The sequence below is a fragment of the Struthio camelus genome, chromosome 20, assembly GCF_040807025.1.
Source record: "Struthio camelus isolate bStrCam1 chromosome 20, bStrCam1.hap1, whole genome shotgun sequence".
Taxonomy (NCBI): Eukaryota; Metazoa; Chordata; class Aves; order Struthioniformes; family Struthionidae; genus Struthio; species Struthio camelus.
In genome coordinates, this window is record NC_090961.1 from 4,499,993 (window position 1) to 4,526,771 (window position 26,779).

Below are 26,779 nucleotides of genomic sequence, written 5' to 3' on the forward strand. Positions count from 1 at the left end.
CTTACTCTTTTCCTGCTTGCCTTAGAAGGAGTACATCACCCCACAAGCTACTGTCGGGAGAAGTTTTCTAGATGTCTGATTTATCTGGGGAGAATTCAGGCACGTCCAAAAACCTGATCCGACCTGGAATCGTTTGTCCCAAACACACCTGGGACAACAGCTGGGCCCCAGAGCCCGCTACTGCTGGGTGACGACAGACTCAGCTCTGCTTTTATCCCTGCCCCAAAGTCATCGGCACTCAGCGACAGGAGAACCCACATCCAGTGCCTGCTCTAGAGAGCGCTGCAGAACGCTGTGCACAGGCACCCAGAGACTTCAGAGCAGGACCTCAAAAGCAAATACAGGTGTCAGCGGCTGTCTGGAGGAGCACGGAAACACCTTGCAGCCTGGCAAGACCGGGCAGTGGCATAAAGCTGTTCTCTGCTAATTAAATTACCCAACAAACAACAGGAACGTGTGGGGCTGCTCAGAGCAAGAGCCTGTGGGCTGTCAGGATTTAAGCCTTCCCCGCTCCCGCGTGCGACGCCGCTTCGCACGCCTGTGCCCGCCATCACCCCACCTTCCGCACAGGTCCCCCTCCCGCAGGAGGCATTTCTAGTGCTCCACGGTGACAAGCGTCTTCCCAAAGCTTTCCAGAGGCTGGAGAGCTATCAGCTTAAATCTCCGCAACTCACTCGCCCGATAACAGCTATGTGGCACACACGGCCTTATTAGCTCCTAAATAGCAATTTTTTTAGCTCAGAACAACTTGTCTTTGTCCCTTTAAACCAAAAGCAGAGAAAGCTTTCCCTAGCAGCTTGCTGCGTGGCTCATATGTTTTCATTTCCACGGAAGGTAAGATCGTGTTTATTTTGTGCGATTATCTCCCCGAGACAGAACATCAATAGGTATTTCGCGCCCGCCATCGCTTGACTTCGAGATGCCATCGGTAATGCCGGGGATGTTATTACAAGCCGTATAACCGTTGTCCACCACCGCGCCGGCAGGACTCCCCCCTCGGAGCCGCAGCGTGGTGGTTTCCTGTGCGAGAGGGCAACCCTTTGGTGGGATCTGCCCGTGGCACCTCGGTGCCCCCACTCCAGCCATGCTCATGCCACTGCCGATTTGCAAAGCAACGCAAATCCGACCGCAGCCTAGAGAGAGAGCAGGCTTTATTTAAAAGAGAAAGAAAAAAAAAAAGAATGCACATGATTATTTTGGGCTGGTCTTCAGCTGCAACCCTGAGACAGAAGGTCGGGGGGGGGGGGGGTCGGGGAGGCGTTTTTCAAGCGAATAAACAAACCCTAGCACCGAACGGATGTGACATGCCGAGTCACAGGGACAAAATCCTCATTTCTTCCTGGCCCGATAACCCCCGGTTTATCAGCATCACGAAGAGGATTAAGAAGCAGAGGAGGAAGGGAGGAGAACAGCAAATGCAAGTGAGGAAGGAAAAAATAGAAGTTGAGATGCTTCCCAGAGCCAAGGAATCCGAGCGCGAGGAAGCAGGGAGCCGGCCGTTTAGCATGAGCCTATTAATCCCGCATGCTCGTGACTGCCAGTGCTCAGGATGAATGAGATTTACTGCCCATTAAAATAAAGCCCTTTCTGTAGTTTATAAACAATGTTGCTGCTCGGTGGGAGGTTGGACATTTTAGTTCGTTAAGCAGCAAATAATCTCTGTCACTTTTTATTTTTAAGTTTATTTACACGTAGGGGTTTTTTACCCCTTCCTCCTCCCCCTCCCACCCACACCGCTGCAAGCAGCGGCCTTGCTGGTGCGTGAGCGGTGACACCCTGGCGGGAGCTGGACGGGAGACTCGGCAGCACAGCTCGGACTGGGAGGCCGAGGGGGAGAGCACGCGCGCCCGCAGCCCAGCGGCTGCCTGCTGCGAACCCGCAGCTCTCCGTTTCTGTGGCCATTGGCCAAGCCATTAAAATAATCCTGTTTATGCATCAAAAATGGTCCTTATATTAGAAAGAAAATAATTTCTTCCTAAAAACTAGGCTCACTGAGTGGTTAGTGTGTCAGAGCAGAGCTCCTTGGGCACTGACATGCTCAGCAGTTGGCCTGGGAACCCAGGGCAGGATTCAGCCCTGGGGAAACCCACTGACATCAGATACCGATGTGGCCCGCAGCTCCCGGGCCTGGGTGCTGAGGGTGCCACAGACCCCTGAAGTTGGACAGCCTGGACTGCGGGAGAGAGATGCCCACGGGGAATGAAAACTGCACCACTCACCCCAGGCTCCTGGTTGGAGAGGCAGTGCAGGCCCCTTCCCTTTGCATCCCCATAACACTGTGGGCCTGTAGAAGGTCTCTCTCTGTCCACCTAGAAACGATACCCCTTACTTGGACCCTTTGGTTGTGCAAATGTCTTCTCGTAGGGGGCTGAGGTGGCGTGCAAGAGATTGCAGCAGGGTGCAGCAGACGAAATATTTCCAGCTAAATCCTGACAGCACCTCCAGCTGCCAGTGGCTGTGAGACCTAGACACTTTCCACGGGTTCCTCCCAGCCAGCGGCAGTCCCCAGCACTTGGCTCAGCACCAGCGCATTGCCAGCAAGCTCCTCTGAGCACAGAGGGAAACCTGCAGCGTCAGGCAGGACGCTATTGGCTCAGCCAGGCGGGCCACGAGAGCTCGGTGATGCTGTCCATGCACAGAGGTGGGCCAGAGCTCGCAGGAGGACCCTAGCAAACCCCCAGTGACAACGTTCTCCAAAGCTACAGGAACTCAAGCCCTATCTACCCTCGTGCAAGGCCAGGAGGGAATGAGGGCACCTGCAAGAGTCAGCACCAAATGCAGCCTGCTCTGGCCAGCGGAGATGCCGTGATATTCTTTGCAAGAGGAAGGATGTGAACTCCCTTCTTAACTGAACTCCACCGTGGGTCACTGATACCCTCCTGAACTGTGTTTCCACCGCAGTTTCAAGTGGCTACTGCATCCTTCTCTATTTCCTCTGGTGGACACTGCTGCACGCAGCTAAAACCCTGCCGTGACTCACCCCAGGAGCAGCTGCAGCTCACTGCGAGGCAGAAGAAATCCCTCCTCGTGTTATCTAGATCCTAAAGCACTTGAGCAGACGGCGAATGTGCAAGCCATTATATCATTCACTCGCTATCAAAAGCTCACACAGTGGCACTTAATTACAGCCCCGGAAGCATAGGCTTCCTTAATAAATCAAAGAAATCAAGTCAGGGATGGTGCACTGAACAGAGGGGGTGTGCGGTGGGGGGAATAAAGAGCTTACAGTTTCCCACTGTGTGTCCCCTTTAGATAACAGATGCTCTCTTCTTAACCTCTCACTTCATCAGATCAGCTCCAGCTGTGTTTGGATCAAGTGTGCAGCCTGGCCCGCGTCCAGCCTGCCTGCTTCCCGGGTCTGGTGCCAGCTCCGTCGCTCCGGCTCAGGGCCGGCCGCGCGCGGGCTCGCCAGGGGTGCCAGCGAGGAGGGGGCCGCAGCCGGGAGAGCCCGGCACATCCGGAGAGTTTAACAAAGTACGTTTTACCCTTTGGCTGCTTCCAGCAACCCAAACCCCTTCGTAAGAACTTCTCTAGGGCACAGGGAAAGGGCCGAGCATCGGTCCCTGCAGCGCCCGCAGCCCGTCCCCGACGGGGCTCCCCGACGGGTAGGAGCAGCCCTGGAGCTGGTCTCGGCGCAGAAGCAGTTTGCAGAGGATGTTTTTACTCCCCGCGAGTAGCCCACGCTGGTGCAACAGCCAGGAGACGACACTGTTAGTAAACACCTTCCAAAGGCCGCGCTAACGGCTCCGGATCGTCCCGGCCATAAATCACAGGACAAGCCACCTGGGAAGCCCTCCCGCTCCCCGCCGCCGAGCACACCACCCACCTTCTTGTTTATTTGTACGTGTCACCTCCTCTCCTCCCTTTGGCTCCGAGCCCGCAAGGGAAACTCATTGATTAATAGGGCTGGAACAGCATTAAAAGGAGATCGCTCCCGGCAGCGCCGTGCAAGCGCCCGCCGGGAGGTGCGCGCGGAGCCGCAGCCCCCGCCACCGGCTCACCCCACGCCACCGGCTCGCTAGCAGAAAACGAGGGGGAGAGCGACGTCTCGGCGATACGGACAGCGGCCCTGCAGCACGCGACGGGCTCGCGCCGCGTGGCCGTGCCGATACCCGGGCGGCCACGCGGGCCACGTGCCGGCAGCGGATCTGCCCCTGCGCTGCGGCAGCTCACGCCGGGCCTGCTGCACCGCGAGCAGGTGCCCCGAGCCTCCGACGCTCCCAAAGTCCCGCCACTAACCCAAGGGAAAAGCCAAAAGCCATCGCCGAACGCCCCCCTACCAGGAGGGCTGACAACACCCCTCCTACCAGCGTGCAAACGTGCCGGCAGCTCAAGGACTTTAGCAGAGATAAAGCCTTTGAGAAATCCCACTGCCTCTAATCCCCCCGCAGCACAAATATAATGAAGCATTATCTCATCAGGCCTTAACCCCGTAATTACCCAGGGGATGGTTTAATAAGGACGGGACACCCACCTGCCAAATAAAACTTAAGCCTGGCTCCTTCTCGGTTGCACAACACAACGCCGGGCATGTCTGTGTGCGCATCCTTTCGCTCCCTCGGACCAGCCCAGCCAGTTGGGCAGCCGGAGGGAGGGAATCGGAAAACAACCTTGGCGGGGGGGGTATCGAGGGAGCACTGACACCGGAGAGACCCGGCTCCCTCGCCACAGCAGGGGACCAAGGTCTGCCCCTGCCACGCTCTGCCTGGCACCGACCCGGCCGGGAGGAGAGCAAGCCCAGCAGGAGCCTGCACGGACACTGGGAAGGGCTACCCGCCACCGAACTCTCCGAAACGGCCCCAAAATCTCAGCCGGCGCAGTGGGCTGGGTGTCTGCTGTTTACGGAAGCGGGGGCTCCGCGTCCCTCGGCAGGCGCTCGGTGCCACCCTCCCCTCGCCACCTTGGCTCATTTCGTGTCACCTCCTCGCTCAATGCCACATCCTTCCTGCCAGGGCCCTCCTCGAGTCATACGCGGCCTGTTTCGAACCCCGGACAGGCGAAAGAGAGGAAAGCAGCGGGGAGGCCGCGCAGAGCTCGTGGGCAGAGCTTGCCCCAGGTGCAAGTTCACAGCCCCAGACGCTGCCGGCGGGCCTGGCTCGTCCCGGCGGGGGCCCGACTCTGGCACCGCCGCTGCCCGGCGGCCCAATTTGCAGCATCTGCAGGTGGAGGGGGACGTTTCGAGGCCGTTCTGCAAGGAGGCCTCCCGGCTCAGCCCGCCCAAATCACTCCGCAGCTTTCGCAAACCTTAGCCCTGGCTCCAAGGCGCGCTTCCAGCCTTGCTCGCGTAACGCAAAGCGAGCCGGTCGGAGGAGACGGCTCCGGGGTTACAGCTCGGAGAGCAGCTGCGGGGACGAGCCCAGCGCCTGTCGGCGACGGGCTGCGCTCTGGGCGGTGTTATCTCAAGATCTTTTACAAATAAATATCATTGCTCATTATCTCAGCATTAAAGTTGCAGGCTGGGTGAGACGGGTACTGAGCTTTCTCTCGCTAATCTAAAACGGATGCCAGCGTTTCTATTATTAATCTCCCAGGCTGCAGGCTCCCTCCCCCTCCTGCCTCTGCAAGCTCCCCAGCGAGCGGGGGGCCCGCGGGGGCCGCGGCCGACCCCACGGGAGGAGAAGGGACGTCCTCTCCTCTCCTGCTCCTGCACAGCCTGCCTGCTTGGTTCCCCAACGGAGCTAACTCGTTGCTGGAGCAGTAAAACCTCCTCCGACCACCCCCACGGCTGCAAAGCCGGCGACTGGGCTGGGAGATTTTCTGAGGTTTGATTTCACTGAACCCATTTCCACATGTGGCCGCAGCAAACACAAGCAAGGGGAGGCAGGGGGAAGAGGCGGTTCCTCTCTCCGAGGCGGCACAGGGAGAACCACGGGGCGCCAAGAGCCCCTGCAGAGCTGCTGCCGGCAGTCAGCGTCCCGGAGAGCTCAGACCTCAAGCGCTTGGCTCAACCTAGGCCTCTGCACAAAGGCCAAGGATCGGGGGCAGCGAAGGCGACAGCCTCAGGGAAGGCTTCGCAGCAGGAAAACCAGCTCCCAGCATCACTCATCCACCTGGGCTTGCAGCCTGGAGAGAGACACGACCGAGGCACGGCCAACCCCAGACCCGCAGAGCGCCCCGGGCCGCAGCAGCACAGCAAAGTCCTGCCGTGCCACGCGGACCGGCCCGTTAGCAGCACGCGCCTTGCAAGGAACTGAGCAGCAGGAGAGCTACGGACAAGGCAGAGCCCAGGGGGTTCGGTGCCGGGAGCTGCCCAGCATCCCGCTGCATCTCAGCACCGCCAACAACCGCGTCCCCCAGAGCCGGGAGACACTGCCGCAGAACCGCCTGACTCACGGATATGGCCTGATTTGTCATCTCTAAACCTTGTATACATTGGCAGTAAAGGACCCAGCATCAGCTTAAGCGGTGCTGGCACCTTTGGGACAGGGACTTAGGTCACGGGCACCAGCTCCCCGCCCGCCCCGGGGAAATGCAAAACTCCAATCCTAACAGCAGCGTGGCACCTGACTTCAAGCACCTAAAAGGCTGTGCCTTGTTTCTAGGTTTAAATGACAGCAGTGGATCCCAAGCTTAGACATTGAGGAAGGCTTTCAAAGAGGAAGGAGGGAGTGGAAGAAGAGGTGAGGGGCAGGAAGGACCGCGCGCGAGCCAAGCCCGCTTGTCCCTGCTGCCTGCATCCCGCGGCAGCCCCCATGCCCAGACAAGCCCTTTGTACGCAGGTCTGACATCCAGCATGTCCCACTTCTCTTCTCCAGACCAAATATCTTGAGGCAAAACCAGAGCAACCAGGGGAGACACTGAAGCAGCGCGGCCCGTTTCCCGCACAGGAGCAGGACCGCTCAGCTGGGGAGGGCTGACAAGGTTACTGCCTCGGCTGATCCACCCTGTCCCCGGCTCAAAGCACCATGAAATCGTCAATCAGAGCCCCAAGACCCAGCGAGGTTAAACAGCCCATCAGCGTTACACCTGGAAACCACGCGCCAGAGAGCTCCTTCAGCCCCGAGCCACTTCCCCCTCCCCTCGCTTCTCCTCTCCTTTTTAAGAGAACAATTAAACTTTGGCCTTTTTGTCATCCATAACATATCCTGATCGCAGGGCTGTTGTGTCCTCCCTGGCTCCTAATCCATCCCTTCACATCTTACCAATAAGAGCTGTGACCCCAGAGCCTAGGGATGGATTAATGTAGGGCCTCCCGGCCGCGAGCGCTCCTCTTGCCCAGCACGCCCAGATGCCTCCTGCTCATTCATTTCACGCTGGGCAGCTGCTTGCAAAACCTTCCCGCGGCCCCTCCCCGCGCTGCGATGAGGGGAGACGGGACGTGTGACTTCGTCGCGTGACGTCACGTGCCCCCACAGCCTGCGCCGGGAAGTCAACGCGCGTTTCGACACCCTTTGGTTCATCAGCTGTTCGTTTCAACATCCCCACGGTAAACCTTTAAAAAAAATAACACCCTGTCACTCCCTTGCAATCCCTCTTCTGCTAGCTCTGTTTCATCCGAAAGAGCAGTTGTCACTTCCAAATAAATATTTGTCAACCAAATTGCAGGTGTCTTGGGCTTCCCACCTCCTCTTCTTTCAACTGCTTGTCTCGTTGACACCAGAGCTCTGCCAAGCTCCCAGACGTCAGCTGATAATAGCTCCAGGGAACGTTTCTACCATCTCCTTTGTGTCTGAAGTTCAAAGGACTTCTCAAATGTTCTCACTAAACTCAGTGGGAACACCCTGGTTAAGAGACACCTCAGAGCAAGCTGATGCAGGGGGTGATAGATTAAAAATCGGTGGTAGGAAGGAGCCTTCCCTTTCTCCACATAAAGTCTCGGGTAAATAGCTGGGAAGGTAAAGTCCAAAACCAAGGGCTAGTCCCAAAGGACAGCCTCTGCAGCAGCCCATGCTGGCTGGCCCATGCACCTGTAGTGGTTGGTGTGGAATAAAGACTTCCCTTCCATCTCTTGTGCTTTGGACCAAATCCAGAGAGTCTCAGGGTCCTCTGCATCCTTTGGACAAAGCTCCTTAGAGGGAGAGACTACTGGTACTGGAGCATCTTCCACCAATTCTGGGCTGTGGGACACTCACGTGGGCTTAAAGAAATGTCTGCTACCCTCTCCTTCCCACCAGCACACTGGATTTCTTGGCTTGGGAAATGCAGCCCCTGATCCCCTGACCGGCTGATGTGAAACATGATCCAACATCCCCTGGAAGGCAAAATGACTTCTCAGCTTCTCTCTGCCGCTCTGGGATTTGTCTTGAGTCCTGTCAGCTGGGGATACCGGCCTGCACCACTTATCCCTGTTCCCTGGGGATCTGGTGCGTTGCTGGTGACGGCTCTGCACTTTTTGCTCTCTGTGAAATGCAGCCTCTCATGTTTGATTTGTTGGGCTTTGGTTCGCTTTTATCAATGCTTAGCCTAAGAGCTTCTTGAAAACTGAGCAACGGAGCTTCAGTCCTGCCTTTTAATTGAACGGGAGGTTTTGTTTCATTTCTTTGCCACTGCTAATCTTACAAACACACTGTCCATTCATTTAAAGGCTCAGGTCAAAGAATCCCAGCACTTCTGCTCAGAGCCAACCAAATAATAATCTAGCTACTTGCAACAGGAAAGAGTTTAGCAGGTCAACTGCTTCCCTGCCTCCAGGAGGCTCTAAACGAAATGCCTGGCTAAACAAGGGAGCTGAGATGATGATGGTGTCAGATTTAGCTATCATTTCGCAAGGGGAGCTGTATGCTGAGACAGGAGCAGTCCTGAGCGGTTGTTGCAAGGTGTTCCTCCCCTACAGAGGTGTTCCTCTGGTCTTGTCGCGCTCCAGAAATGCTGTGCAAATGGGGCATAGCACATCTCCTGAACCCCGGGCCAGGCCTTCGGCTCTAGCCATGCATCCGTACAGCTGCTGCTGGTGGGGCAACAGTTGGCTTCTTCAGTTCCAGAGTCACATCCCTCTACCTGGCACAGGGACAGGCACCTACATCCAACGGACAGATGCCCTCTCATGAACTCTAGGAAGTTTCAACCCTAAAGGAAGCTTGTAGATGAGACCTAAACAAGAACAGACCATTACTACACTCCACGTGCACCTCGTGGAGGAAGACAGGACAAGAGGCCAAGGGAACATGCAGATAACACCTTCCTAGAGTCACAGCCCCTGACCTGCAAGAGCCCTGTGGCATCTGTGTTTTCAACATAGGGATGAACTTCTCTGCCCCTGGCATGGCCCCAAACCTGTAAGGATCAGGAAAGGAAAGCCAGAAAGAGCTGCAAATCCTGCTGGTTCCCAGTAAACTTCCCTCAGCGATGACCTCTGGGAGGCTGGACTGGAGCCCTGGCTAAGGGTGATCCAACAGCCTCATCCCACACGGCTACAGGAGAAAAGTCTCGCCAGAGCAGATGCACAGGTTGGCAAGGCTGGGCGGTATTTCCTGCGGACAAGCCCAGGCCGGCACAGGACAGAGAAGTGCAGAGCCAGCCAGGCGTGTGCAGGCTCTGTACGATGGGAAACCAGCCCTGAGTGGGGACTGCGGGGTGACGCGGGTGCTGGGTGAAGACTGGGAGAGCAGTGGGAGCCTGTGCAGGGCTGACGTGCATGCCGTGTCCCTGGAAGTGAGCAGCTGCAAGGTATTTATTTGCTCCCTGGAGCACGGGGCTCACCCATTGCCGAAATAAGAAAAGAAAGTGGCAGAGCACAAAAGGGAGAGGTGAGAGAGGGCGGGGTGCGCTCCGCAGGCGGCTCCGACTCAAGAAAAATGCCCTGGAATTCATATAAAAACTGCAGGATTTAATTATCAACTTGCTTTATGAGACGGGGTGCAGGGATGTGCTGTGAACCTGCCTCTTGCAGCCCTTTGGCCAGGTTGGACTTTGCTTCCTTGTGACTCTGGCTGGGGCTGAGGCTGGATAAGGGCGAGTGGCTCTGGCTGGTCCACCCCAGGCCCTGGGCGCTCAGCAGGATGGGAAGCTCCGGCTGCCTTGGGTGACCGGCAGAAAAAGTGAGCCCCAAGGGGACTGCAGACCTGAGCAGCCAGAGAAAGAGCAGGCTGGCAAAGTCCCAAAGACCTTCACCGTAGCAACTGTCCCTATAGCCCCAGAAAGGTCACCACAGCCCACTAGGCAAGGTCACAACCTCCAGGCAATGCAGAGCAGAGAGCCAACTTTAGAAACACAGCAGAGGTGGATCCAAGAGATACGTTTACTCACTGTTAACCGAACTCTGCAAACTTTGCTGAGACAGGAATCCTCAGCTCTAGCTCTCTGCCAGGGGAAATAACTTGGTCCAAGAAGAGCTGCAGCCTCTACCAGGGAGACAGCCCTGACGCTCCAGAGGCAAGCGAGAACAGATTGCAACACCCTGAGGATTCCCCCTGGCCAGACTCTGCCTCACAGGGATAGGGGGAACAAAGTTAATTTTAGGGGACTTGATTTCCGTTGAGTCTCCAAGAATCCAGTGTCCAAGGTCTCTGGTTAAACCAATCACGCTGTATTTGTCCATCTACTTGCCAAGCAGGTGCAAGGACCCTTATCAGCAGGAGCCCAGATGCTGGTTCTGATCCAGGGTTTCCTGCCCAATTTTTTGTCAGGTCACTCCTCCTCCCTTCGGCTCTGTTTTTTTGACATCCCAGAGGGCACCACGTGCTCACACCACTGCTGGGAGCACAAAGGTAGCCAGTCCCGTGGCTGCGTGGGCACGTGGCAGCGTGACCTCGTTTGCAAAGAGGATGGGGAAGGGGCCACTCGAGGGCCTGCCAACAGGCCTCCGCATTTTGCAAGCAAACAAACGAAAGAACTGCTGACTGTGATATTGCGACCCAGAATAAGAGTGGAGCATATCTAAAAAATACCCTTGGAAACTGCGTCTTCTCCCAACATGCTCTCTGCTCAAAGCCCTCATCAGCAGGGCACATCCTGCCTGCGTCCTGCCAGCTCCCTTATGGTACAGGACCGAGGTAGATGTGTTCACCGACCTCCCCCCTCTAGCTGCCTCCCGTTGCACTTCATCTCGCTCTCCCAGCCTCCTGGCAAAACAAACGGGGGGAAAAAAGAGAAAAAGAGAGGAGAGAGTCCAAAAAAGACTAACTGCAACCCAGGGAGGCTTGAATGTGGGAATGGAAAGCTTCCCAAACCGCATCCCTGGGCGGCCCCAAGCACCAGCCGTGGGACAAAAAGGAGCCACAAGAAAAGGGAAAGCAGGAACCGGAGATTTACTGCTCTGCCACGACAGGAGAGATGCTCCTCGCCGGTGCCACATGCCACATGCCAAGGCCAGAGAGCTTGGGGCTCCTGAGCTCCCAGCCCCGTCCCGCCCCAGAGGAAGGGCCAGCAGATCCCTGTCCCCTCTGGAGGCATCACGAAGGTACCTCCAGCGCTGCAAGGGGAGGGTATTCCTGCTCGCCTCTTCCCCGAGCTCCCAGGCGCCACACGGCACGGCTGTGGCTAAGACACTTTGCTTGGACCCTGCAAGCTGTCTTGCCCCTCGTCCTCCTCGATGCCCAACCAAAGGGAGCTAGGCACCTCGGATGCCCTGGAGGACGACACCTGAGCTCCTCTCCAGCCCCTGCACCTAAGGGCCCTTCCCTGCCTCCCACACAAGCCAACACTAAATCCACTCAAGACTGAGACCCTCAGACGCTGCCATAGACAGAGCTTTTTAACAGCTTTCACCAGGAGCAAGGTGATGCACCTCGGAGGCGGTACCTCCCGGTTCCTGCCTCCTCCCTTGCAGCCTGACTGCATCCCGCCGCTGCTGCCACTGCGTCCCCTTTCCCCCCTCCTCTGCCCCTTCCGAACCAGCGACCATCGACCTCCTCCCCCTGCGGAGCTGACATTAATATGGCAATGTTTGTTTAACAACAGCTCCCATTGATCTGTAGTCTGATCCCCGAAGTCAATACAAGCTCTTGCCAGAGTCTGGAGTGCAGGATCTGGCTCCAGGGTGCCCCATCAAGCTAAAATGTCTGTGCACGCTGATAGGATCAGATGCTGTCAGTGCTGCTCTGGGAACCATTAGCTTTAATTAGCTGATGATGCTGTAGAGGCCACATAAAACAATGAATCGGATTGATCCCTCGTGTAACACTATTGACAGTGGAGTTGCATCTGGGATCAGTTTGGTGCCGGATGCATCTGTAAGGTCTATAAAACCAAGGCCTGTTTTCTTTTTCTCGCTCTTTTATTTTTTTTTTAATTTTAAAATCTCATAATGGCAGGCCAGCCTGTTTAACAGCAAAACCAAAGAACAGGAAAAAAGGCTAAAAGTCAACTCCAGGGAACCCTCTCCAATTCCTGTTAACGATAAGTTAGGGCACGTTTAACCGCTTCCACCGTTCCTCACTGCTAAAGACCCCCCCGGGTTGTGCACACCCCGTTCACTAAGCCACGCAAGCCTGCTTCCAGGTCACTGCCATTACCCCCGTTATAAAAACAAGACGCCAGCTCTCATCGCGTCTTTTGTTTGGAAGGGCGCGTCGCTCCCCGAATCACCTGCTTTCCGCAGTGCTACGGGAAGCTATTTCATCCCGCGGGGCCGAGCAGGATCACCCCCTCGATCAGATCCGGGGGCCAGAACGAAGCAGGGAAGAGGAGGAGGGAGCCCACAAATACAGGGATGCTGGGAGGAGCCCTTTCATTTCCATTTCCCCTGGCAGGGAAAACCGTGCCCGGCCCCTTCACACGGCGGCGATCTCCCCCACCTAGGGGGAGAGCCCAAAAGCCCTCTCTCCCTACCTCCAGGGCAGGGAGATGCTGAGACCCAAACGTCTTCCAGCCCCAGGTACCCGTCACGCATGAAGCAGTCCCGATGAAACTACTCCACAGCCGTGACCAGCCAGCACGGCCGCCAGGAGCACGTCTCCAAGCGCAAGGCGTTTCGGCACCAGCGGGAGCTTCGCAGGTTTAACTGCATCCGGCAACAAACCCCCCGGAGCTCCCTTCTTTAACCCCCCCAGGACTCAGCAGACGCTGCGGCGTTACAGCCCAGCGAGGCAGCTTCTGCCAGCGCAGAAACGGCGCCAGGAGCCAAAAGCTCCCCTGAGCAGGGGGAGTCCCCAGCGTGCAAAGAGGCGGATTTGCAGCATCCCGGCTGCCTCCCCGCAGGCAGCTGAGGACCGGAGCCCGGCGAGCCGAGCCGAGCCGAAGCGCATGCCAGCCGCCCGGCCCCGCCGGCTGACACCCTGATGTAACGCTTTCCAGATGTGGCCGCAGGAAGACAGAAGCAGAGCTGTTCCCTGCTGAGGAAGCTGGAAACGGTCGGAGATAATGTGGAATTCCTGAACGGGAGCCAGGGCCTGCCTGGGCCGGCGAGCAGAGGCAGCGCGGCACAGGCAGAGCGCCGGGGCCGGCACAAAACTCCTCTCTCTTTTGTGCGTGTGTGTGTGTTTTATTTCGGGAACTCTGCATGTAAAAGCCCTTAATTTATACGCCGTGTGGGTTGCCGGCCGTGCCCAACAAACGGAACATTTTCTCCGTACCCTTACGCGTGTGATACACAGCCGCCGCGGAGAACAGAGCCTTTCTTCTTCGTGGCAATAAATTCGCTCCCAGCAGCTCCAAGTTTCTTGGCTTGGAGATTATTATTTTTTCCTCCCTCTCGAAGGGGAGGCCTCGGCCCCCCCCCAGCGCGCCATCGGAGCGGGCGAGCCCTGCCTCCGCGCCTCGGCCGCCCCGTCTGCTCCCACCTCTCCCTCCCCGGCCCTCGCCGAAGCCAACGTAGGTACGTTTGGCAAAGCCCTGCTGCCGGGGAGGCTGACGGAGGCGACGAAGGTAAAACCAGCGGGGAGCGATGTGTGCCCCGCTCCGGGCACGGACACGCACCCCTCCGCGGAGCGCCGAGCCTCGCCGCCGGTACAGCACCCGGTAGGAACCGCGCTGCCGGCACGCACAGCCGGCAACAGCACATCCCGGCACGCGAGGAAGCACGTTTTGTTCCTAAAAACTGCTCCCAGGGCGAGCTGGGGTTACGGCTGCTCCAGAACATGCCTTCCTGCCGGCACCGCGGAGCAAAGTCAAGCCTATGGCTTTGTACCCGTCGTGCAATAGGTATAAATATCTATCTACGTATGCATGTACGGGTATTGCCCAAAGCGACATGCGTTCCTCTTCATTAAAAAAAACCCACGGAGCCATTCGGGGTGCTCGCTGTCACGAGGTTAATCCACCCCACGCGTCCAGCACGGCCTCCGGCTGAGCCCCGGTGCAGCCGCGGATCTCCAGCGCCGTCGGGCGCGACGAAGAAACCCCCTTCGGTCCCTGCTCCCGCCTCGTTATCCGCCTCCAGTTGGGACCGCGCGGCACAAAGTCACTTCCCCTGCTCCGTGTGTATTTGCACAGCCGGTCGTGCCGGGTGTCCAGTTAAGCTGGCGATAATAGACTTGCAGAGGGATAAAACGGATGTTTGCCGTGAGCAAAAAGAAAAAAAATAAAATAAAATAAGGTCCCAAAGCCAGAGACGAGGTCAAAGTCAGGAAACTTGCCTCCAAATTAAGCACGCCCCTGCGTATCGGGAGCTCACACGCAAGAAAAAACAGAATCAAAGTCGGTTTTGCATCCCCGGTGCAGCCCGACGCACCCCGAGTCCACCAGGCTCCCGGGGCGCCCGCTGCAGACCCCCCCCAGCACCGGCTGCCCAGAGCCCCAAACCCGGCCTTCTTCCGCCTCGGCCACGCTTCTACCAAACGCTGGCGTCGGCTGGATGAAAAAGAGCGGCCCCGGCTTGCACCCCGCGCCCCTGGGGCTTCGCTGCGTGCGCCGAGCCCCCGACCCGGCCGCTCGTGCCCAAGCTCCGGGGGTTTCCCGGGCCGACGGGAACCTCACAGGACCGAAGCCCAGGCGAGAAAACCGGCCTTTCATCCGGGAGCTGCGGTTTTGGGTTTGGTTTTGTTTTGTTTTGTTTTTTAATCCCCTTCCATTTCTGGCCAAGGCAGATATCTCAGAAAAACAGCATTTCCTGCGGTATTTCAACACTTTCTTTTCTCGGACGGAGCCATCTGAGAGCGGTTTCCAGGGACTCGAGGACGGGCTTTGGAGCAGGCCCAAGAGAAGAACAATCACAGGGAACCCGCGGGGCCTCGCCGAGAGCCCCGGTTCGGCCGAGACGCCGGGCAGCTCGGCCATCCGCCGGTGCGGCCCCGCCGCCGGCGCGTTTCGGGCAGCGCGCCGGGCCGCGGGACCCCGCTCCTCGGGGAACGGCCCCGGCGAGGCCGCCGCGTTCCTGTTTCGCTCCCGTTTCCTTATCGCGCCGCAACTATTCCCCTTTGCGCTCTCAGCCCGGACCCGCGAGCCGGCACGGGAACAAAGCCGGGGCCTCCTGAGAGCGTCCCGCCACCGGCATCGCTGGAGCTGGCCCCGCCGCGCCGGGCGCACGGACGGAGAGGGTCTCGCTGCACCAGCTGGGCCGTGTTGTGCCCACCCGGGAAAGGGCCGCCGAGCGCAGGGTCACCAGCTCGGCTTTGCTGTTCCCTCCTTACAAAAGCACCAGGCGGTTTTCGCAAACCGCTGTCCCCAGCTCCTTGGGGCCATCTTTAAGGGCTTGAGGCAAACCCAGCTGTCCCGGCCGTGATTCACGCCGAAACGCGGTGCGCCGAATCCCACCCAAAAGAGAAACCCAGGAATCCGCAGCAACCACCACGGGGAGAGCCGGCCGGCCAGCCAGGCGGTCCGCCAGGAGGCTGCCCGAAGCGCCGAGGCCGCCGCTGCAGCTGGCAACGCTGCTTTGCAGCTGGGGGAAACCGAGGCACGGAGCACGGGAATCGCTGCCGGGGGGGGGGGGGGGGGGGGACAAACGCCTATTGCTGAAGACCGACCCGCTCCCACCCCGGAGACTGCAAAAGCCACCTCCGGCCAGGCCGGAGCCGTGCCCTTAGCAGCAGGCTGCGGGGAGACCGCGGATGCAAAACAGGCCCTCTGCACGGGCTCTCCGTGACCCAGCTCTCCTCCCGTCTCGGAAAAGGCCAACGCTGCGCTGCTTTCTCCCCCTCGCTCTGCCGCTTGTTTTTATTTGCGGTCCCTAAAGGGAGGGCGGGATGCTCCGGCGTGCCTCGCGCTCCGAGACCCCGCGCAGCCAGCCGCGGGCCGCGCGCACGACGCCGGCCATCGCCTCCTTTACGGCATCTGCTGCTCCCAGTTCCTCCAACGCGTCCTCCACCACGGGCGGGAGGAGGCACTCAAAGGAAGCGCCTCGGCTCCGGCACGAGGAGCGTGAGCGCTCCGGGGAGCGACGGCGGCCGCCGCCGCGGCAGCCCCCGGGCGAGACGCTTCGCCGCGGCGCGGCTTTTCCTTTGCACGTATTCGCAGGCGGAGGAAGGGAGCCAGCGGCCAAGGAGGGACGGGCTGCAAGAGGCGACGGGGGGCAGAGGAAACCCGCGGGGCCGGGAACGTGCTGCAAGGCCGCGGCGAGGAAGGGCAAAGAGCCCGGCTGCCCCTTCGGGCGCTGCAGATTCCAGCCGAGATCTTCCGCCCCGCCGTTTCCCAAGCTTTAATCGAGCTCTCGCCCTCCTTGGTCAGACCTGGGAGTGAAATACAGCCCCCCGAGGAGGAGCAGAAAACACGGGCATGCCCCGTCTCGCCTCCGACAGCGCCTGCCCCTCGGCGGAGCCGGCGCGGGAGCCGGGGGGCTCCAGCCCAGCTGCTGTCGCTCCTGATTTGCAGGGTTAATATTTCGGGGTGGGCTGGGAGGTGAGTGGCAGGGCGGCCCGGGCCGGGGGCAGCCGGCGCTGCGAAGCCACCGAGCACGGTCACAGCCGGAGGCAAAGCAATAACGCTGACGGATCTGGGGACCCGGCGCGGCAAAGGGCGGAGAAGGAGGGAAGAAAAGCAAAAGGAAGCGGACGACGAGAGGCGACGAATAGCCTAAGTAACACGCGGCCTTTGCGTGGCGGCATTGCGCGAGGCTCCCCCGAGCTTGTCACAGAGCCACAGAACGGTTGAGGTTGGAAGGGCCCTCTGCAGATCATCTAGTCCAACCTCCCTGCTCAAGCACGGTCCTCTAGAGCACATTGCCCAGGAGCGCGTCCAGACGGCTTTTGAGTATCTCCAGCAAAGGAGACTCCACCACCTCTCTGGGCAACCTGTGCCAGTGCTCAGTCACCCTCACAGTGAAGAAGTTTTTTCTCAGGTTCAGATGGGTGCTTCAGTTTCTGCCCGTTGCCTCTTGTCCTGTTGCTGGGCACCACGGAGAAGAGGCTGGCCTCATCCTCTCGACACCCCTCCTTCAGATACTTGTACACGTTGATGAGATCCCCTCTCAGTCTCCTCTTCTCCAGGCTGAACAGGCCCAGCTCTCGCAGCCTTTCTCCACAGGAGAGATGCTCCAGTCCCCTCATCATCTTGGTAGCCCTCCGCTGGACTCTCTCCAGTAGCGCCATGTCTCTCTTGCACCGGGGAGCCCAGAACTGGACACAGGACTCCAAGGGAGGCCTCCCCAGGGCTGAGGAGAGGGGCAGGATCACCTCCCTCGACCTGCTGGCAACACTCTGCCTAATGCACCCCAGGAGACCATTGGCCTTCTTGGCCACAAGGGCACACTGCTGCCTCATGGTCAACTTGTTGTCCACCAGCACTCCCAGGTCCTTCTCGGCAGAGCTGCTTTTTTTTTTTTTTTGTCGCAGGGCTTTCAGCCACAAGTCCCCTCCCCGTCCCCGGGCAGGGAGCATCACGCCACCCAAAAGAGGACAAGTGGTAGCGGCGAGGAGGAAGGCGAGGCAAAAACGGGACGGGAGGACCGCGCAGCCGGGGGGCTTTCTAAGACCCGCAGCGCTCGAGAGACGTAGCGACGAGAATACCTTGATTATCCTCACCCCCGCGCTCTCGAGCGGTTAAAGGACAGGGATTGCTCCCAGGGGCCACCCCGCGCGGCACGGCCGACGGGGGCACCTCCAGCCCCCGCGCCAAACGTGCTTCCCTTCCGGAGGGGAAACAGGTATCTCTGTAAATCCTGCTCCTCCTAATGGTCACCCCCAGCTCCTCCCTGGCACGTTTCACACCTCAAATCAGCAGCGAGACATGTGCAATTAGCAACGGGCTACAGCCAGGCCCGGGAAGGAGTCAGCACGTGGAGACAGTACCGTTTTGCTGGGAAAAGGGCAATTTAATTATCCTGTCTTGTGTTTCGTGACAATACAGGAACACGCTGCTCAGACACAGAAAGCGCAGACAAATAGCATCATTTAGGGCAATTTCAACTCTGCCGCTAAGATGAGGGATCCTGGCTTCGCACGGAGGTTGCTACTCGCGTTCACTTGCTTCCCCAGCAGCAGGGGCTGTGCCAGCCTCTGCCCTCTCCTCCGGCAAGGCCATCCCTCCGGCTTTTTGCACACAGGAGAGCAAAGAGGTGCAAGAAAAGGGAGAAAACATACTTTGTACTTCCAAAGTACAAAACCCCCCAAGCGTTCAGTTCAGCTGCTGCACGCGGGTCCTCCGCAAGGCTGTTCCCATCTCGCCCCTAACTAACATCCATCCGCTCATTCAGACAAGCCCAAACTGGCACCTCTTCACCAGGCCTCGTCCCTAGATTCAGCGCTCCCAGCTGAAACACAGGCTCTGAGCCACCCCCGGGGGCTGCAAAACCCCAGATCCCCGCGGCGCTCTGAGCCGCCGGTTGACAGGGGGAAGCTCTCGAGCCCCGGAGCAGCCGAGCCGCCTTCGCCGCGACGCAGCCCAGGCAGGTTACAGCAAGCGACCGTCCCGCAGCAGTAAATCAGCACCGAGGAAGGCGGGTGGACGGGCAGGGAGGCCGGCCCGCTCCCGTCCCCGCGGGTGCAAGCCGAGGCGGCGGCGGCGCAGCACCCCGGGCTCAGCCGGGTTTTCCCGCGCGGATGCGGAGCCGGGAGCCGCTGCGGGCTCCTGCCTGCCGGCACCCGCAGAAGCAGCCGAGACACCCGAATTAGTACGTTAATCAGAGTCATTAGCTGGGGGGAGGCGGCGGGCTGAAACGCGGCGGCCCCCCGGCACCGCCGGGCCAAGCCGCGCGGAGCAGCTGCGCCCAGGGACATCCCGGCCGCCGCACGGAGCACGAGGAAAGCTGCGTCAGGTCACTCGCCGGCAGACATCACGGCTTTTTCCAGCCAGGGGCTTGTTACCTTCAAAGCTAGCTTCAACGCCCGCGACTAAACGCCGGCCGCGCTCAGCGCTCCCGGCCCCAGCAGGGCCATCGGCACGAAACCAGCCTCGCCGGCGGCTCAGACCGGCACGCAGCAGCGCGGACCTGCTGCAAGACCCAGGCGGTCCCTCCTCCATCCCGGGGCATCTTTAGGGGGCAGAAACACGTTCCCCTCGGCTGCTGCTAGCCCGAAGGCCCACGGCGGCGGACGGAGCACGCCGTCCTCCCCTCCCAGCCCCCTCTTTATCCGGAAGCCCTCAGGGACGGCTGAGCAGAGAGGCAGAATCGAGGCAGAAAAAGAGGGGTGGAAAGATAACTCATGGTGAAATTAAAAAAACAAAGCCGCAGTCCGTCGTCCCCCCCGCACGCTCCCCACCAGCTGCAGCCGCCTGCACATCGTCCCGCGCAAGGGGGCAAGGCTCTCGCCGGGGGCAAAGGCAGGCGGCGCAAACCCCGGTCGCAGTCTAGATTTTGCCACCAGAGAAGATGTCACCTGCTGGGTCAGGACGAGGAGCAAAACCGCGGCCCAGGAGAGCAGAGGGAGGCGAAACGAGGAGCGACAGGCACAGCTTCCCCCGGCAGCCGCCCGCCGCCCTGTCCCTCCTGAGCTCAAACGAGCATCATGCAGGGGCCAAACTGCACCTACGTCACCGGGGTCTTTTTTTTTTTTTTCTTTTTTGCCTTTTTGCCTTGGTGTTCACGATGGAAACTGCCTCCCCCGCGCACGCGCCGGGCATGCCCGGTTTCGAGGCGCTGCGTCCGGCCGCCGCAGGGCTCTGCAGGGCTCCAGCTCCAAGACCTGCTCCCACGAGGCTTTTTCCAGACACGCGCTGACATCCCAGCCGCGGTCCACAAAGGGAGCACGGCAAAAGGCACCCGGCGCGGGACGTATCCTCCTCTGCCCCCGGGCGCAAACTGCAGCCCTGCCCCGGCGCAGCAACGGGCCATCGTCCCTTCGGCGCTAATCCCGACACCGGCAGCCCTTGGCCTCGGCTCCCTCACGCGGGATTTCAGCGGACGGCCGGGCACCGACCGAGGGACGCAGGTCCCGCCGGCTGCAGGCCGGGTCCTTCGAGGACCCTCTCGCGCCGCTGCTGTTTGCAGGGTGAGAGCGACGGCAAATAAGCGTGAGAGGGAAGAAAGGGGCTTTCCAGCTAGGAAAGTTGTCTTCCTGTCCCAGAAGGGGAGCAAAGGAGAAAACAGATTTTCTTTGACTGCTTCCCACTCACCACTGCTTCCCATCATCCCACGGCCGAACCGGGCCCGGCGCCGGGCAGGGGCTCCTCCGGCACGCCAGCGGGGGCAGATTTTGTGCCGCCTGGGTCGCTGCGTGCTGCCTCTATTTCCGCAGCGACGCTGAAGCCATCCGCAATCTCAGGGACTGGGACGTTCCCACGCCCCAGCGCAAACCCAGCGGCAACCGCCAGCGACGAGCCGCCTCGTGCTCTGACCTGGCAAACGGCCTGACAACCCGGGTTAGGGACAGGTGACAAAAGCAGCGAGGTTTTTGCTGGCCCGCAGAGGCCCGCGCGAGCAGCAGCGCCTTGGAGACGCTTCGTCTCCCGAGAGGAGCGCGCCGCACGGCCCTCGCCAGCCGGGAGAGCGCCGAGAGCTCCTCTCCTGGGTCCCCTTGGAAAGCAACTTCGCGCCCTGAGCCCGGCGAGGCGCAGCCAGGGGCTGGAAACGCCTGCAGAGGGGACGAGCGCGCGCAGCCGCTGCCGTCCCCGGGGCCGCGCGCACCTTCTCGCTTCGCGCCAGGAGCGATAAGCGGCCGCGGCGCGGTTTCGGACGGACCCGGCGCGACAGAAGCAGGCACGACAGCAAACACCCGATACCCGAGGGGGTGACAAAAGGCATTTCTGTCCTCGGGGAGCCCCGTTCCCGCGCGCTCGGCTGGGGCGCAGCCAGGGCTCTGCTTTCCGCGGCGCCGGCCGGCCGCGAATCAGCACGGCCCCGGCTTCGGCACGCGCTCGCGGGGCTCAGCCGGCCCCGCTCTGCCCCTTCTCCGCGCAGGTCGGGCAGGGGCCGGCGGGCAGCTCGGCCCGCAGCACCCCGCCGACCGCGCTGGTTTTTGCATCCGCTCGCGTTAACCTGCTCCGACGGCTGCTGCCGGACGGCCGCCCCCCCCCCCGCTCCCCCGCCGGGCGCAGCTGCCCCTCGCGCTGCTGAGTCAAGCCGCGGCGGTGGCATGGGGTGACCCGGCGCCTTCCTCCCCGCGGGGCCGGCAGCCCGGGGCACGCGCCGCCGCCACCGCTCGGGAGACCGCGGACTGACCTCTCCTCGGCCGCTGCGAGGTCAGACGGAGCCGACGCCGGCCAGAGGGGACGGCAGCGCCAGCCTGCGCCACCTGCGCCCCGTCCCTCCCCGAGCCTCGTCCGCCCCCCAACAGCCCCAGGGACGAACGGGGCCACTGGCCCCCGGTATCAGGTGCTACGAGTCAGAGCGCAATGACAGTCGTGACCCCCCCCCCCCCCCCCAAAAAAAAAGTGCATCGTGCTGCTCCCCGTCCCCCCGCCTCGGCAATCCGCACATCAGCTTGGATCCACGCGCCCATCCGGCGCAAACCGTCCCGCGCTTGCCTGGGCGCCCCAGCCCCGCGCGGCACAGCAAGAGCACGTTCTGGGCACCAAAGTGACCCTCCAGCAGCGGCTGGAGCAGAGCCGGGGCCGAAGAGCATCTCCCTCCCTCGCTGCAGCCGCCGGCGGAGCAAGGCGGTTCGGAAACCCAACGCCCTCCCGCGACGCTCTGCCCAAAGCCCAACGAGGCTGGAGGCAGCCGGTTCCCCGCCGGCGCCCAGCCCCGCAGGCTCGGTTTTGCCAGCCAGGGGAGGGCGGGCAGCGAGGGGACGGGGGGACGCGGGTCCCAGCAACGGGAGATTTCTCACCGTAGCCGCGCCATCCTCGCTGCCGGGGCTCAGGGAAATCACTGCGCGCGGGAGCCCGGCGGAGACGCCGGCCGCCGCGGCCGGGCACGGAAATCACCGCGAGTTTGAGGAACACGCGCTAACCAAACTCATCCAACTGTCTCCAAAAATAACACGCCCCTGAAAGTTGTCTAAATTGGAGATGAGCAACGAGAGTCCAGTCTGAAGGACGTTTGCGTTTGATATTATTTGGGATGTTTTTCTTAATCGCATCCGCTGCCAACACACAAGAACATACCGCTTGCACCCTAGGGACGCTTACTCCTGCTCTTAGCTCAGGAGCAGGGAAAACGCAGATGATTCAACACCTTCCTTAGCTCCAAAGTCACCTGGAGGCTGCTACCCAGCTCCGCGGAGCGGGAAGTAATCCTCCGAGCAGCTCCCTTGCTATTCCTGGGCAGAAGCTCAAAGCCACCTTTGCTTCGCCCTCCTCCTCTGGAAATCGTCTCAGGAGATTTCGTTGCTGCTGTTTGGCTAAGAGCACGTTCCTCTGCCCCCCGGCCCCGCGGGACGGGCACCGGGCAGCAGCGAAGGGCGGTCTGGGGGGCTGCTGCCCCGCCGCCCCCCAAAGCTGCTCCGAGGCTTCGCGCCGGCGCTGCGATGACGGCGCGCTGCCGCCGCTATTTTCTCTCTGTTTTCCTAGACATTAACACTTCCCCCCTTCGCCCGCAAGACGGTTTCCAGGCTTCGATTCTCTTCCCTATGGCAACACAAAGCCAGGCAGGAAACCTCAGCCCACCCGGGCGCCGGCAGCAGCCGTCCCCTCCGAGCCGGCGGCAGCTCGTGGTTTCAGGTCTGCCGAAAAACCGTCTCGCGTGCGTGCACGCCGCCCAGCGCGCCCCGAGACCCGACTGCCGTCGAGACGCCAGTGGCAGCGCCTGCGCCCCGCCGCCGTGCTGCAGCGAGCCGCCCCGGGCCGGCGCTGCCACCGTCATCATCCTCGGCACACGGGAGGGAGCAGCCTGCCGGGGGGAGAGGGAAAGGTTTGCGGAAATCCCCGCTGCGTCCGCTGCCCAGCCCAGCGACGCGCTTCTGCTAACGCACGTAGTTCGTTAATCAGGGCGAGGACAGAGCAAAGAGAGGATCGGGGTGGGGGGGGAAGAGAAGAGAACAAGCAAATCATATCAGCTCAAATCAAAACAGGCCACGGAAATGATTGCACTTAAGCTTTTCACGCCTGGCTAATTTTTTTTTCCATTATTATTACTCCATGAAATTCCTGTTTCGGTTTTGCCTCCTCCAAGGAAGGAGGAGAGGGGAGAGCGCTCCTCCAGCAATCGCGGGCGACAGCCACCGCGGAGCCAGCGCTTCCTCTGCGCACAATGGGAGCATCTTTTCATCTGCCCTGCCTCCTCCAAATAAAACACGCACGCACACGCAATTGCTTCGCGGGGAAGAGGATTACGCTTCTTTATTTACTTCGGGTCAGAAACCCGCGCAACCCGGCCTCGCGCCGGGCGCTCGGCTGCGTCGCGCGCTTTGCTGCCGCAGCAAAACGGGAGCGTTGCAGGCGCGCCGGGGGAAACGAGGGCAGGCGATGCGCTAGGGACGCGGGGCTGCCCGTGGCGGGAGGGCTGCGGGGCGCTCGGCGCCGCGCAGGATGAGGCCCGGAAGGGGCAGCGAGGGCGTCCTTTGGCACGCAACCGCGTTCACGTTTCGTTTCCGCTGCGCTACTGCTCCGTCCTGCCGGGCTAAGGAAGCAGGGGAGGGAGGAGGGATAAACTGTGATCAAGCCTAGGCTGCTTCGGGATTTTGGCTGAGGTTTTTTTTGCTGTTTTTTCATCCATAGGTCGGGCGAAGCCGCCCATCAGCCTCGGAAAGGCCGAGGAGCATCTGCAAAGGGACAAACCTCCGGTCAGCGGCTCGCTTTCCAAACCTCCCGGCTGCGTCCCGGGCAGGGACGCTCACTTGGCCGGCTCCTCCGCTTGCACCGCTCCCGTTGCATCTGCTCCTCTCCCAGCTTTTTCACACTTTTAAGAAAGAAATACATAAACAAAGGTGTCTCCCCAACCACCCGAAAGCGCCGGCCGCGCAGCCCGCGGAGAAGGCGGCGCAAGGAGAAAACCCTCGCGCTGAAAATCCGACCGCGTGCCATTCAGCTCTCATTTTGATTGTTAAAAATTCATTAATGAGAGCAGATTGGTATTATATCGCTGCCTTAATTAAAGAGGGCTACGGAACAGCATTTTAAATAGCAATGTCATTTTCTAATTGACACAGCTACGTTATAAAGAAAAATACTTAAACAGAACTTGAAACCCAGCCGGTTTCTTCTGATGGCAGGGCTCATTTTGGCTTAAATTTTTAATCTGCTCGTGAAATATTTACAGGCAAGGAAAGGGATAATGTTTCTCAAGGTGTACGATTCCTCTCCTCCGGCCGCCGCAGAGCTCCCAGGTTATTCCCGGGAGGAAGACGGGGAAATCGCCGCGCGCCAGGTCGTGGAGACGCTGGGGCACCCGGGCACGGCCCGGGCCGGCCGCTAGCAAAGCGGATTTGCACCCCGCCGTCCCCCTGCTCAGGAAAGACTTGCATTTTCTGCTCCAAGCAAAACCTGTTTCTTCAGCTGCCTCCGTGCAAAACCCCGTCATCCAAACCCGCCCCGGGCGCCGGGAGCCGAAAGCAGCCCCGGCTCAACGCCCGCTCAAATCCCCGCTCTTCCTACAACCAGAACCGAGCGGAAACTACTTCTTCCAGCTAAAGCCTGCTGGAACCGAATGGAAAACGGGCTTCGTTTGGTGCCTGTCTTGGGACGAGCGCGTCTCCCCTCCCCGGGACCGGTGATGCTGAGCAAGGTCGGCCGGTGGGTCCGCGGCACGGCGCCGCGGCTGGCCAACAGCATCCCGGCGTAGGGCCACGCACGCCGAGACGCCAGAGCTGCCTCCCTCGCGCGCGCACAACACCTCCACCGTGCTATTTAAGGTGTTTCACGCACGCTACCTCCTCCGGCCTGCAGCTGATCCCACACGCGTAAGAGCACAGATAGCTCCTGTTTTCCATTTAGGAAGAAACCCGGCCGCTTCAAGCGCCGGGGCAGCAAATCAGGCACGAAAACCGCAGCGCGTGCCGGAGCGCAGAAGCCTTGGCCGCCGGGCACGTCCCCCCTCGGCCGGCAGCCTCGCGCCGCGGCTCGCAGGCGGCCAGGGCGCCGCGCGCTCCCGCCGGCGCTGGGGGAAGCCGGCGGCCTTGCTGCCCGGCTGCTTTCCACCAGCAGAGACGGAGGCAGGCAGAGCGAGCCTCAGGCCGAAGTCGCCCCGTCGAAGCGGGTAGCGGCGCGGAGCCGAGCGCGAGCGCAGAAGCGAGCCGCAGGACAGGCGGCTCGGCGGGGGCCTCGGGCTTGCTGACTTCCCCAGCGACCTTTCGCAGGGTAGACAGGGCCCTCGACCGTGCCTCGGTTTCCCCTCCTCGCCCCAGGCCGCTGCCCACCTTCCTTCTGTAGAGGCAAAAACTAGAATACAATAGAATACAATAGAATACAATAGAATACAATAGAATACAATAGAATACAATAGAATACAATAGAATACAATAGAATACAATAGAATACAATAGAATAAAAAGGCGAAAGCCCGTTTGGAGAGAACGCCGGCCAATAGGGACGGAAGAAGCGTCAGCTCCCTCGCTCCTCCCTTGGCGGCAGCCGCGGCCGGCGCCAGCCGAGGCGGGGAGAGGCCGCCCAGCCGCCTGCCGCAGGGTCCGCACGGGCTCTTTAATCGGAGAGGGCGCGATTCGGCCCCAACGTCCTCCGATAAAAGCGTTACAGACGCTGCGCTTCGAGCCATCTGGCAGCAGGCTGCGCTTCCTGCCTCCGCTTCTCGCCTCCCCGGCGGCGGCAGGGCGGAGGCGAGGGGTGGGCCGGGAGCGGGAGGAGCGCGGGGGGGGGGCGAACCCCCATCTGCCCCGTCCGCCCCGACGCCAAATTATCCGTCCCCCACCGGCGGGTACCCCGGAGGCGACCATCGGAGCCCCATCGGAGAGCCCCTCCGCGGCGCCCGCGGGCCGCCGGCTCCTCCGGGCAGCTGAACGCAGCGCTGCCCCGCGGCCGGGCAGAGACGCAGCCCGCGGCCTCCCGCACCCCCCTTTTAAGCAGGCCAACGCGTCCAACGCCTTTTTTTTATTTTTTCCTTCCCCAGGCACAAAAGGCGACAGGTCCGGCCGAAGCCACGGCCGCGGCACGGGGCTGGACGCGGAGGCGGCAGAGAAGCCCCACCGGCGGCCGCCTCTCCTCCGAGAGGGCACCTGCCCTTACGGCCACGGGGGCTGGCGGAGAGGAGCCGGAAACAAACGGCAGCGGAGCCCGTCGAGCCCCGTAGCCGAACGAGTTAATTTACCCCGGGAGCATCAGCCCCGCCGGAGGGCGAGCGGGGAGGCCGCGCAAACCGAAGGCAGCTCGCTCCCCCTCGCCAGGGCCGCAGCAGGCTCCAGCGCAGCAGAAGCGACCGAAGGGAAGGGCTCGCGCTTCATTACTCCCGACAGAACTGGGTCTCGGTCGCGCCAAGCGCCGGCCCAGGCAGCAGCCGGGCTCGGGCTCGGGCCGCCGGCGCGGCAGGACCGGCCCCGCTGCCGTTCCTCCGCGAGCCACAGAGAGTTAACGGCTGCCGGAGGCCCTCGAGCATGAGGTTTATGCATATGTAGCTAATGTAATACAATTACACATTAATATATAACTAACGGTCACGGTAATATAACATTACAGTAGGTAGATTATCCCATCTCCTGTAATTTATTATTGTTATTTGTAATCCATTAGTGTCCGGAGCTGAACTCAGGTCAGAGTGCGG

At 60.7% G+C, this 26,779-nt stretch overlaps 1 protein-coding gene across 6 annotated transcripts in view; it reads right to left on the reverse strand.

Annotated features, from left to right (window-relative positions):
- The window catches only part of RXRA (retinoid X receptor alpha), a 132,140-nt gene that overhangs the window by 80,177 nt on the left and 25,184 nt on the right, over window positions 1-26,779 (reverse strand). Inside the window, exon 1 of one of the 6 annotated variants that reach the window (XM_068914569.1) lies at window positions 7,143-8,110. The exons of 3 other annotated variants lie outside the window; for them this stretch is intronic. Coding sequence is in view for 2 of the 3 variants with exons in the window: in XM_068914573.1 (XP_068770674.1) it covers window positions 4,475-4,532 (58 nt within the window). In the remaining variant the exon portion in view is untranslated. Of the gene's footprint in view, window positions 1-4,474; window positions 4,623-7,142; window positions 8,111-26,779 lie in introns of those variants that run through there. 2 more of the 6 variants (XM_068914573.1, XM_068914575.1) reach the window with 2 other exon arrangements.